General features: G+C 38.8%; 1 protein-coding gene across 1 annotated transcript in view; it reads right to left on the reverse strand.

Annotated features, from left to right (window-relative positions):
* LOC107701550 (histone-lysine N-methyltransferase 2B-like) overlaps positions 1 to 12,296 on the reverse strand; it is a 40,195-nt gene that overhangs the window by 6,589 nt on the left and 21,310 nt on the right. The window contains exons 16-29 of the mRNA XM_016503589.1: positions 10,908 to 11,021; positions 9,037 to 9,242; positions 6,792 to 6,893; positions 6,171 to 6,281; positions 5,690 to 5,766; positions 5,372 to 5,592; positions 5,166 to 5,263; positions 4,652 to 4,789; positions 4,265 to 4,423; positions 3,992 to 4,109; positions 3,778 to 3,856; positions 3,494 to 3,654; positions 3,238 to 3,408; positions 101 to 3,143 (exon numbers count right to left, since the gene is read on the reverse strand). Coding sequence (XP_016359075.1) covers positions 101 to 3,143; positions 3,238 to 3,408; positions 3,494 to 3,654; positions 3,778 to 3,856; positions 3,992 to 4,109; positions 4,265 to 4,423; positions 4,652 to 4,789; positions 5,166 to 5,263; positions 5,372 to 5,592; positions 5,690 to 5,766; positions 6,171 to 6,281; positions 6,792 to 6,893; positions 9,037 to 9,242; positions 10,908 to 11,021 — 4,798 coding nt within the window. The remainder of the gene's footprint in view (positions 1 to 100; positions 3,144 to 3,237; positions 3,409 to 3,493; positions 3,655 to 3,777; positions 3,857 to 3,991; positions 4,110 to 4,264; positions 4,424 to 4,651; positions 4,790 to 5,165; positions 5,264 to 5,371; positions 5,593 to 5,689; positions 5,767 to 6,170; positions 6,282 to 6,791; positions 6,894 to 9,036; positions 9,243 to 10,907; positions 11,022 to 12,296) is intronic.

The following is a 12,296-nucleotide window of genomic DNA, read 5'->3' on the forward strand; positions in this document are numbered from 1 at the left end:
TGCAACAGAAAGAGGAAAAGAGAAATTAATATTCCATGCAGAGTTTGAAAGCACAGAAAACATTCGTAAATTTGAGTAAATTCCTACTGGTTCCATTTACCTGGCTGATACGGAGTTTGACTTGCGTGGTTCTTCCAATCCACTAGGGCGGTCCAGGTCTAAAAAGTCAGATTTTGATTTCTTGGTGGCAAAACGGTCAGATAAAGAGGACACTCTTTTCATTCGAACCTGTTTTGGTCGAGGTGCTGCTTCTGGTGTCGCTGGTGGGGAAGCCTTCATCTCTGGTTCGACAAGGAGTCCTTCTGGTAAAACTACTGAACTTGTTGTCTGAGTTCGCCCAATAATGGTACTGTTACGAGGTGATGAGGGAATTAGGGAAACAGTCTTGTTGGGATCATAATATCCAGCCATAGCTTGGTTGATGATAGCTTGGGCACAATCTGCTTGATTAGATATATCTGAGGAGGTTGCTATTTGACTCGTAGATTGTTTGCTAGAAGGGCCATGTGTGCTAGCAGACTTCGTCCTTCTAGGTGTGGAACACTCCTTCTTATTCCTTGGTTTTTTCAATCTATCTCCAGAATCTTTGGCATTCCTATGTGGCTTTTTAACATCTGCTGGTATTGAAGCTGCTCCATTAGTACTAGTGGTAAGCAGCTGTGTAATGGTGTTGGAGGTCTGTACCAATGGGGTCACAATTTGGGGGACTTGGGTTGGAATGGTGGCACCTGCAACTGGGGTCAAGTTCCCAGCTGCTGCAAGTGTTGCCGATAAGGCATTGCTTTGCAAGAGGCTGGCGATTTGAGTAACACAGTTATATGAAGGGGAATTTGGTGTCGGCAGCTGGAAGGTGTCGCTTTCAGGGTTTTTGACAAAAATCTGACCAAGACGATTAACAAGTAAAACATGTGGTGTAGGATCCACATTGGGTCCACCAACCTCCTTTACGGTAAGAATAGCATGACCTGGTAATGCTTGGGTAACCAACTGTTGTTGGGGTTCAATTGTTGATCTGGGGGTTGAAAAATTGATGGAAATTGTTCGTCCTAGAGCTGTTTCTCTTTGCATAGGTGTGGTGTTGTACCCATTGATGACACCTGGAGCAGAGGCTGGCTGAATAGCAGAAGGCATTGCTTGGCACTGAGCTGATGGTTGAGAAGTTACAGAGGAGGAGGTGGAGACTATGCCAACTGTTGTAGAGCCGATAGGCTGCAGGTAAGTGGGATGCAACGGGACAGACACTGTACCTGAAACTGGCCCATAAGTCCCAAGGGGTACCCCAGTGGCTGATGGTACAGTCAGCATAGACTCTGGTTTCTGTGGCAAATTTGTGGGAACACATGGCATTGCCCCTCCAGGAACTGAAGGGACAGGATGCCTTGGTTCAGCAGTTGGGTGTAATTTGGTTCTGAAACTCTCCATGGGTGGCAAGACCGTCTTACCCTCAGGAGTTTGGACAGGGAACAAGGAAACATTTGCAGAAGGTGTCTGATTTGGGAATGTTGCAAAAGAAACATGTGCAGAGGAATCAGAAGATAAAAGTTCAGAAGATGATGCAGATTTGGATAACACCGTGAAAGGAACAGGATTTTGTTGCTGTAGATTCTGAATTCCATTAACTTCCATTAGGTCAGGAGAATCATCTTGCAAGTGGTTGTTTTGGTAAACTCTAGAGTCAGCCATAGATGACACAAAGTGGCCACTACTAGGATCCAAATACCATTCTTTAGAGTCAGGTGGGTCACTCAGGGAATCCTGGACTGGGACCAACTCTGTAAAATGTGCATTTGGTGAAAGAGGATCACATCTCTCAAGAATTAAGGGTGTCTCTGGTTCTATTATTAAATGAGGGGCTTGGTAATCATTACCATATGTAGAAAATGCAGGGTTTGAAGGCTTTAGGTCAACAAAATTAGTCAGTGTGTCTTGTGTGTGTACAACCACCATAGGGTTTGATTGCAATGTTTGAGTTACACCAAAAGAATCTTGATAAGCAACAGCCTCCGAGTTGGACACGGGTTCCAACCGAATTGAAGAAATATCAGAAACAGGACTTGGAAATGCCAAACATAGCCTATTGCTAGCGGTCTGTTCATGAGGCACAGCGTTGAGCGGTTTGTGTGGCTTTTGGCCTTGATTTGACAATTTCACACCCTGGTTATCATTTTTAGCCACACTTGTATCACTCTCTGTCCCATCATCCACACCATCAAGTTGTGAAATCTGCCTTAAAGATGGAGATGGAGATGTAGATGTCTGAGAGGCATCCCTTTGAGCCTTGCAAGTAACCACCGTGCGAGTGAAGTTGATGTAGTTTTCCATGTCCTCATCAGAAGAACTATTACCCCAGTCTTCCCTACAAGGATCAACAGTACAAGACAATCTCTGGGTAGACATTGTGGAGTTCTCTTCATCTGGTTCCCAGAAGTCTTCCTGGTTGTCTTCACCTTCAACTACAATTTGCGCACTGCAGTTCATAGCTACACCTTCATTCAGCTCGGTTTCTTCAATTTCAAGCTCAGTTCTCAGCTCAGGTGCCACAGTCAGGTCCGCTTCTAAGTGGAAGGATGTGTAAGGGAAATCCCTGTCACTGCCTAGATGATTACCTTTTTGTGTACCCAAAGTGTCTCCTAATGGCAAGGCACCATTTCCTGCTGGATGCTCCCGTGGTGATGCTATAAAATTATGTGGAAGTTCAACAGAGTCTATCTGATTAAAATCAAAAGGCCTTGGTCTTGTGGAGAGGTGGGTGGGAGAGGTGAGGGATCGGTTGGTGCAAGGGGTGCTGCCAATGCCACCTTGCCTTGTGGACTGTGAAAATAGTCCTGAGGTAGAATGGGGTGTCAATATCCCAGAACCCCGGACTGAGGAAGCACTTCGACCGACAGGACGAGCTGATGAAGAGGTCAGCAGGTTTTCAGTAGCACCAAGGGGGAAAACTGGGGAGGTAGGCTGGGAGGTTTTAGGGTGGTGGGAACCACCTGCTCTAGATGCAATTGGGGCTGCAGGGGATCCAAGAGTAGGGGAGGTCATGTGACTGCGGGTACCACTATTCTGGGTGTGTGGGCTATGCCGTCGTGGCCTTCGAGTGTCATCCAAATCACTAATAGTCAGAATGTGGTGAGGTTTGGATGGGGCAGCTCCTGGGTAAAACAAACAAACAATCAATCATCAAAAGGCTTCTTATGATCTTTGTGAAGGCCATACATGCATCTTCATTGAATTGATATTAACTACCTGGAGAAGGCAGTGGTCTGGATAGTCCTCCAGCAGGTCTTCTGTTCTGGGGGTATAAAGGGATTTTGGGACGAGCACCAAGGTCCGGTTTGGCAAAGACAGATACCGAGGTGGAATTTGTTTCAGTGGAAGGATTAGTTGAAGACAAATCCACTCCCGGGGCTTCAGATTCTAATGAACATATAAATTGGAATTTGAATATTAAAAAAATGCCATAAGTACAAGCTATCACTTTGCAATTAGTAATATTATTCACCTGACTGGGGCCATGGGCTATGGGCAATTGTGCAATTTTTTCCCTGATCGGGCGACTCTTCCACTGGTTTTTCCTGAACAGTTGGCTGAACCTCCCTAACACGAAATGTGTATTTGCATCGACGTAAGGGGTTTACAGTACTCCAATACCAGCGAGAGCATCTAAAGAGCAAAAGAAATAAAAACTGTATTGATGTGCAAGCAAGTGTCAATACTAGAAGTGTTACAAAAGTAGCATGTCCATTATGTCAGGAGCAAACTCCTAAAAAAATTAAATGTACTTACTCATAACCCACGGGGAAAAGTTTTCCATGACAGGCAGATAATTCACTCAGCTTTCCAAGCTTTTTTACTAGCAAAGAACCTAACAGGTGAAAATTATTGTTTAAAACATTGTGCAGGAATTGTACAATCATTTTTATATAACAGTACGTTACATTCATATTTATACACATTACATTGTGTTATTTATATATCCTTCAACAATAAAAAGACCAACCTATCATTAAATTGATTGACTCCGGCTCCAATCCAGTCAAAAACTTTCTGCGAAAACTAATCCCTTCAAAATCCACATAAACTCTCCGAAGTACTTCAAACCCTTGACCAGTGATGATCTGGTAAATTACAGAAGAAAAAAGGTGTTCTCTCAGACCAGCCATGTAAAAGCCAACATTAAGTTTCTATTTAACTGAATTTTTAGTAAATATAATAAACAAAAAAAAAAATTGCAGCTATGACTAAATTAAATGCTATTAAACTGAAAGCTCACTTTTCCACTTATAAGGTCACGATGCTTGTGACAGAAAACTCTTTTATCATTCTGGAAGACACAGTTGCGAAAGCGGGCGCACATGAAGTGGTAGTTGCTCTGGCACGAAGTAAGGCAGCAACCTACTGTTGCCCCAGTTCCGTTACACCGTTCACAGCGCTACGGAAGGAAAGTCAGAACATTAGCAAAGCCAAACATTATATTGAGTTTAACTGTTAACTGAAGCAAACCGTTCAATTTAAATACTAAATTATGAAATTTCAAACTATTGCATTATACATTAACAGTCTATAAAGCATTATGTTTGTTAAAGTTATTAACTCAAGGCAGTACAAAGTGTCACCAATGGCTCAGCTGAACCAGAATTACATGAGATTAATGACATACCATCAGACGACCTCGTGCAACAGCACTGTGAACATGCAGAAGTGAGCCATTGTCCTCCTCAAACACCTCTGCAGACCACATGGTGCAATTTACATGAGCCCATTCATTCTGCCCTAGATAGAGCAACCTCCCTGCATCCTGGGAAGAGAAATGTGTAATACAAAGGATTGTAATTTCAGAGTTGTATGCTGTAATTTTATGACAATGCATCTGATAATTATAACTTTGTAAGCACCCTTAGGAAAAGTACTGCAAAGTACTGGTATAGTGATATTATCAGATGGTAATGCCATAATGATAGCTATAATGATTACTATATTAATATACCATAGTGTTTACATGGTACTGCAAAGAATACCGTAATATTTACATTGCATGTGTCATAAAAAAAACCACGGTATTACCATGGCACCATTCCTAAAATCCATGTTAAGGCCTAGTAGTAAAAAGCTATAATAAAGGTAGAATACTGTGGTGAGTTTACAGTCTTAAATTATGTCTTAAAAGTACTTACACTGGCCTTTGCATCACCGTATTTTTGGCACAGAGCGCACTGTCTCTCGTCGTCCAAACCTGTGTCCAGGTCGGATTTAGCAGGCCGACGCTTCTTCCCTGGGAGATAACATCAAAATCCAAAGTTAGGATAATTTGCACTGCTTTCCATATGTTCACAATCATGAATGGTTACTAATGTCATTCTATACTTGCGTGTTTATTTACCTTTCAGATTCATTTGTAACGCCCTTGTGTCCATAAAGTATCCTTTAAGGTTATAAGCTAAAGGTGTGGACACATCCTCTTCTTCTCTCAATTTAACGTCCATGTTTCTTCCAGTCATCTGTGGGGCGCCGTCTAAAGCCTTATGACATCCATCTCTCTCACGCCATTGAGCATAAACATGTTCATAATTTGGTGGCATCACAGCATGTGAAAGCATACCGCTGCAGGAATGGAGGCACGTGTCATTGCCAAAAGATACAACGTTTCCGCTCATATATGAATGTTTATTTCAAATGGAAAGAACTTGATGGTGCTTACGCTGGCAGATGTTTGGAGCGTGGATCCCATATTTTAGGGTCCTGACTGTTAAACCATGCATAAACTTCCTCTAAGAGCTAAAAAGGATTGAAAAGCAGATTTTAACCACAAAAACAAATATCCTAAGAGCATTTCTAGGACTATATTTGGAAATGCATGCTAACATACTACTTTGTTTTGTCTCATGTGATTGGACTGCCAAAAGTAAAAAAAAAAAATATATATGAATCATGCAAAATTAAACTACAATGTAAAAAAGTATTTTTGCTTTCAAGACAGTCAGTAGTTTGAACAGCTGTAGTGTCAAATAGCAACTGAAGTTGCAGTCATATCCTGACTAACAATAAAATTCCAGACTTGTATTTTTAAGCAATGCATCATTAGTATGGTTTTCACAGAATGACCTAAGGTACTCTGACTGGTTGGGTAAAAATATAACTTTGGTAATTAATTAAATATATAAAATACATTAGAATCTGACCTTCAGGTAATACGAGCGGGAAAGGGCAGTGGGTCTTTGGTCCTCCGGTAAAAATTCCTCATCTTCCAAGTAATTGCGAATTACTTTCACCACATCCTCATGAAAGGATTTCTGCTTGACAAAGCCACAAACTAAATCAACATTGCTATTTTGTTTTTCTGTTACCGAAACAAGAGTTTAAAAATTTTTACATTAAATCAAGGATTAAGTTTGAGATTGAATAGCTAAGATGTGTGTCGAGAGAGAGATGCTAGTGATTAATGTGCAAGAGAATCTGCATTTATTTAGTTGCTTTATTTAGTTCAGAAATGGCATCTCAAAACCACTTAACAAATAACTTCTAACAGTAATTACTTATAGTCACGCATAACGCACTAGTTTATTAGCTTTATGGGATGCCAAACACTCTAAAAGCATGGTGAAACTGCACAGCCAAATTGAACTATAGAATGTGGACCAATTACTATGGTCATTCTCAACTGTACAATCCCATTCGAGGATAACTCAATTTCTTTGCGACTCAGAAGACAAACTTTGAGGTACAATGCTAAAGACTTTTCCCTTATGTTGATCTCAGATCTAAGACAAGCACAGACACGGAGTCTGTGTACAGACACTGACCAAGGATGTGTACAGGCCTTCATCAAACTTCTTTCCAATAGCACTGAAGTCACAGACAGGCAAATTTTCATCCACAGTGTTCAGGGAACCCACTGTAGTGCACTACGAAACAAGACAAAATACCAGAAATCTGTAACTAAGCAGTGTTCCTTTTTATATGTATCCTGTAAAAGACAATCTTGAACATGAATGTTTAAACATTTAAACAAAAAAAATATATATATTTACTGACATTTCCTCTTGATTGGGCTTTGTAAGACAGGACTGGAATGATAAAGTACAAGAGCACAAACTGCAGAGATTCTGCACATTCTGACTAACGATTTTCCAAGACTTTTCCCAGACTGGATAAGGGTTGAAAAGAACTAGGACTATTGTGAATCATGACTTTTCTTTAACTTTTCAGACTATAAATTCCAATGGCTTTTTTCATGGAATAAGGAAATTTCATGGACTTTTCATGGAAATTCTGACCCAGTAAAGGCTCATGCTTGCCACAATGAACATTCTAAAAATTTATTTTTAAAATGTTTATGTGAAACTAAATCATTCTAACTGCTTTTTAAACAATCAACAGAAACGGACTGCTGCAATTTTAAAAGTACAGCATACTAGGTTTAAAAGAGGTTTTAAAGTCAAAAGCCAGATTCGGATGCTAAATGTTTCTCGTGGGACGTAAGCTATTTTCAACATTTACAGGAGACAGCTGATTTTATTGCCGACCGAATCCAGAATGTCGGTCTTTTTCCCCCAAGGTTGTGTGGTCATTTATTTGCTGTCCGAAACCACATCTCTGAGTTTACAAGAAGAAAATGCACTGTTTAAATCCACTGCTAAACACCATATGTTAACTGTAGCACTTCGCTGTTATTTGCATGCATATTTATTACTGAAATGCAGGAAAGTATTTCCAAGAACAATATTTTAGAACTACCACCACAGTGAGTGGGAGATGTTAAGAGCAAAAAGAAGAAATAGAAGAAAAGCACGTAAACATTTGAAATGGGTCATTATTATGGCAGCCACATGTATGCAAAACGATTTTAAAATATGTATTATATACAGTTATATACATAAAAATATAAACCAAGCAGCTTTATGTTTACTCTATGTAAATAAGAGGTTGCATTAACTTATTTCTGCTAATCTCCACATTTTTTAAATGACAGCCATCATTTTGTGAGATTTCTCAAAACGTTTCTATTTTCCTATTTTTAAACAGGATATTGTAAATATCAATTTATTCTTATTATTCCAAACATATGACATTTTATTTACAGCAGACAATCATGTGACTGGCCCCGTGAGCAGTGCATTCCCGGGTTCCGTAGGATCACAGAACTCTTCTCCACTGTCAATAATCAACGGGTTTTATCACAGAGGTGCCATGTAAATTTATTTCACAGACGTCCACATGAGAAACAATTACTGTCCGAATATGGCTAACGAAACGTCATAATTCCCATAATCCTTTTTTTTTTTTTTTTCTCAGTAACACTTTATTTTTAAGGAGCAATTCTCACTATTAACAAGTTGCTTATTAGCAGGCATATTACTAGCATTTTGGCTGTTTATTAAAATGTATAAAGCGCATATTAATGCCTTATTCTGCAGGACCATATTTAGGTCTCTAAATCTTACCCCATACCTAAACTTAACAACTACCTTACTGACTATTAATAAGCAGCAAATAAGGAGTTTAAGCCATAATTAATAGTTAGTTGATAGTGAGAATTGGTCCCCAAATTAAGGTGTGACTTTTTATCCTCAGTTCCAAAGTACTGATTAAGCTGGAACTTACTCATAGTGAATGTGCTCTCTAAGATAATTTTTACCATTCCTTATCTAGTCATTACAACCCTACTCTCAGCCTTAGATGTCATGCCCACAGAACAGTGGCTGAATGCATAAGGCCCACAAAATGGGAAACATGAGGAGTTTCGAAGTCGTCATCTGATTGGTTGAATTATACAGGATGTCAGGGAGATGTGTGTCGTGACGCCAAACCCCCTCATGGAACAAGAAAACCACAGTGCTTACAAATGAGACAATGATGGTTTATCGGAATCAAGTAAACACTGGATTTTTAAAAGTATGTGAAGTTCACAGCACAGACTCTTGACGACGACAATCTAGAACATGTTTATGTGAAACTACAGCATCCTAACTGCTTTTTGAACAAGCAATGGGCTGCTGCGACTTCAAAAGAACAGCATACTTGGTTTAGGAGAGATTGGATGCCCACCTTCTTGCAGGTGACCAGGTGCTTAGTGAGGCTGGAACTCAGCAGGCAAGACAGCACCCTCTCTAAACCGGTCTTCAGCTCGTGGTCGAGCAGTTCCCTCCAACTTGCTCCATTAACGTCCTCTCCATCAGGCTGCTCTTGTAAGCACGGCTGACAGGAGTACACCACACTCTCAGGCAGACTCGACAAGATTTCATACAAGTCATCTGTGAGAAAACAAATTTAGGGAGTCAAATGCAAGCCGTAGACTTCCTACTGCTGATTCAGCCTGTAACGGTTAGAAAATTCACATTATTTCTCAATTATTTCTGAGTTATATCGAAGAGTCATCCATGACAGACATTTTTTCAGAAACTTCATAAGGAGAATGCTTAAATAAACAAACAACATGACATCCTGGGTTGGGGCGATCATGCATCATGAATCTCTCTTACGTTTGGCATGAAAAAATGTGCAATCGGTGATTAATTTCCAGTGTATTTTAAGTATTGGGAAATGCAATGTGAGGCTTGCAAAATGTTAACCCAGTGAACAGAGTAGTTTAATAAAGACTAAAACAGTGGAAGGAAAAAAATTTTTTTTTAAATGTATGCTTTCTCTGTGGATTCAAAGGAATGCTTTCATATTACAGCCACATACAAAAACAAGAAAAAAGCATTTAATTGTCTTATAATGCACAATAAATGACTATTAAACATTTACTTTGTTTAAAAGTGTCATTGAAATGAAAGCCGAAAAGAGAGCATGATAAATGTAAATGGCATGTTAAAGGGGTCATATGATGCAATTTCAAGTTTTCCTTTCTCTTTGGAGTGTTACAAGCTGATTGTGCATAGATAAGTTGCAAAGTTGCAAAGACTGAAGTCTCAAAACCAAAGAGATATTCTTTATCAAAGTTAAGACTCTGCCACAACCCCCTAAAACGGCTCGTTCTAACACGCCCCACATATCTACCTCACTATGTGGAAATATTTGCATAATGCCGCCCAAATGTTCACGCAAAGAAAGAAGGCGTGGTTTCAGTAACCGCAGTTAGTGTTGAAGCAGCCATGTCAGAGAGACGCTGTGTGTTTCTAGGCGAAAGCAAAAGCACTTTATTTGGCCTTCCGAAAGTAGATGCATTTAGGAATCTTTAAGATGACTTACAACAGAACAGCAATGCATTTTATGGACGACCGTTTCGTGAACCTAGGAGAGGAGGTAATTCGGTAATCGCGAGAGAGAGAGAGCGAGAGAGCACGCGCGAGCGAGCGAGAGAGAGAGAGCGAGAGAGAGAGAGCGCGCGAGCGAGAGAGAGAGAGAGCGCACGAGCGAGCGAGAGAGAGAGAGAGAGGGTCACATCACAGTGGAGTCAGCTGTCTTAACCGTAGCTTGTGTACTGCAAACACATACCAGCTTCATCACTGTGTCTGTCACGTGACTCTGTTCCCCTTTCGGGCTCTGTCTTTACATTTATTTTGAAAGCTGAAGCTCGCGATTATGGTAAGGGGCGTTACATTTCCGACGAGTGCTTGCGGTGTTCGGCCAATCACAATGCACTGGGTCAGCTGGCCAATCAGAGCAGACCGCGCTTGTCGGAAGGAGGGACTTTGTAGAAAACGAAGCGTTTGAGAGAGGCGGGGCATAGAGGACCTACAATAATGTACAGTATTTGAAAAATAATGTGTGATTTGAACGTTAAAGCATGTCAACATATTCTATTACACCAAATACACAAAATAATGATCTTTAAAAAAGCATCATATGACCCCTTTAAAATGTACTATTGTATTTGATAGATAAAATAAGATAAAAAGATGATAAAATAAAATATTTAAAAATAAATAAATAAATAAATAAAATCCATCTGACCATCACATTCTGTCACTCACCTGTGAGGCCTTCACATTTAGCATGGACCCAGTGGTTACATGTGGAGCACTGCATCATCTGGCTATCATAGTCATTATCTTCATAACACTTGAAGCACATGGTGCAGTAGTTACCTATACACACACAAAGATATTAACTGATCGTGCAGATGTGTTTGGCACACATGGTGTTTTTCACAGAAAGGATAAATATTAAAAGGTCAGCGTGGAAGACAAATGAGTTTTTTTTTTGAAGTTTTATGTGATCATGGCAACTGAGATTATCTTTAAAGCATTTCATTTGCTATTTCAACCTAAACCAATAATCTACATTCTGGAAAATGTTATTTGATTTATCTGTAATAAAATTAATTATGTTATAATTATATATATATATATATACACACTACCGTTCAAAAGTTTGGGATCAGTAAGACTTGTAATGTTTTTTAAAGAAGTCTTTTATGCTCATCAAGGCTGCATTTATTTGATCAAAAATACAAAAAAAACAGTAATCTTGCAAAATGTTATTACAATATAAAATAATGGTTTCTATTTTAATATACTTTAAAATATAATTTATTTCTGTGATGCAAAGCTGAATTTCCATCAGCCATTACTCCAGTATAAAATGTCACATGATCCTTCAGAAATCATTTTCATATGCTGATTTATTATTAGAATGATCAATGTTGGCAACAGTTGTGCTGCCAAATATTTTTTTGGAAACTACGATACTTTTTTCAGGATTCTTTGATGAATAAAAAGTTAAAAAGAACAGCATTTATTCAAAATATAAATCTTTTTCTAACAATATAAATCTTTGCTATCACTTCTTATCAATTTAACACATCTTTGCTGAATAAAAGTTTTAATTTCTTTAAAAAAAAAAAAAGAAGAATAAAAATGTACTGACCCCAAACTTTTGAACTGTAGTGCATATTGTTAGAAAATATTTCTATTTTTAATAAACGCTCTTCTTTTTAACTTTTTATTCATCAAAGAATCCTGAAAAAAAGTATCACAGGTTCCAAAAAAATATTAAGCAGCAGAACAGTTTCCAGCACTGATAATAAATCAGCATATTAGAATGATTTCTGAAGGATCATGTGACACTGAAGACTGGAGTAATGATGCTGAAAATTCAGCTTTGCATCACAGGAATATATTAGATTTTAATGTATATTAAAATAGACAAACGTAATTTTACATTATAATAATATTTCACAATATTAAATTTTTTTCCTGTATTTTTGATCAAATAAATGCAGCTTTGATGAGCATAAGAAACTCCTTTAAAAAAAACATTAAAAATCATTCTGATCCCAAACTTTTGACCAGTCGTGTATATGTATAGAGAGAGAGAGAGAGAGAGAGAGAGGGAGGGAGGGAGAGAGAGAGAGAGAGAGA

Source organism: Sinocyclocheilus anshuiensis, unplaced genomic scaffold (assembly GCF_001515605.1).
Source record: "Sinocyclocheilus anshuiensis isolate Anshui unplaced genomic scaffold, SAMN03320099.WGS_v1.1 scaffold2874, whole genome shotgun sequence".
Classification (NCBI taxonomy): domain Eukaryota; kingdom Metazoa; phylum Chordata; class Actinopteri; order Cypriniformes; family Cyprinidae; genus Sinocyclocheilus; species Sinocyclocheilus anshuiensis.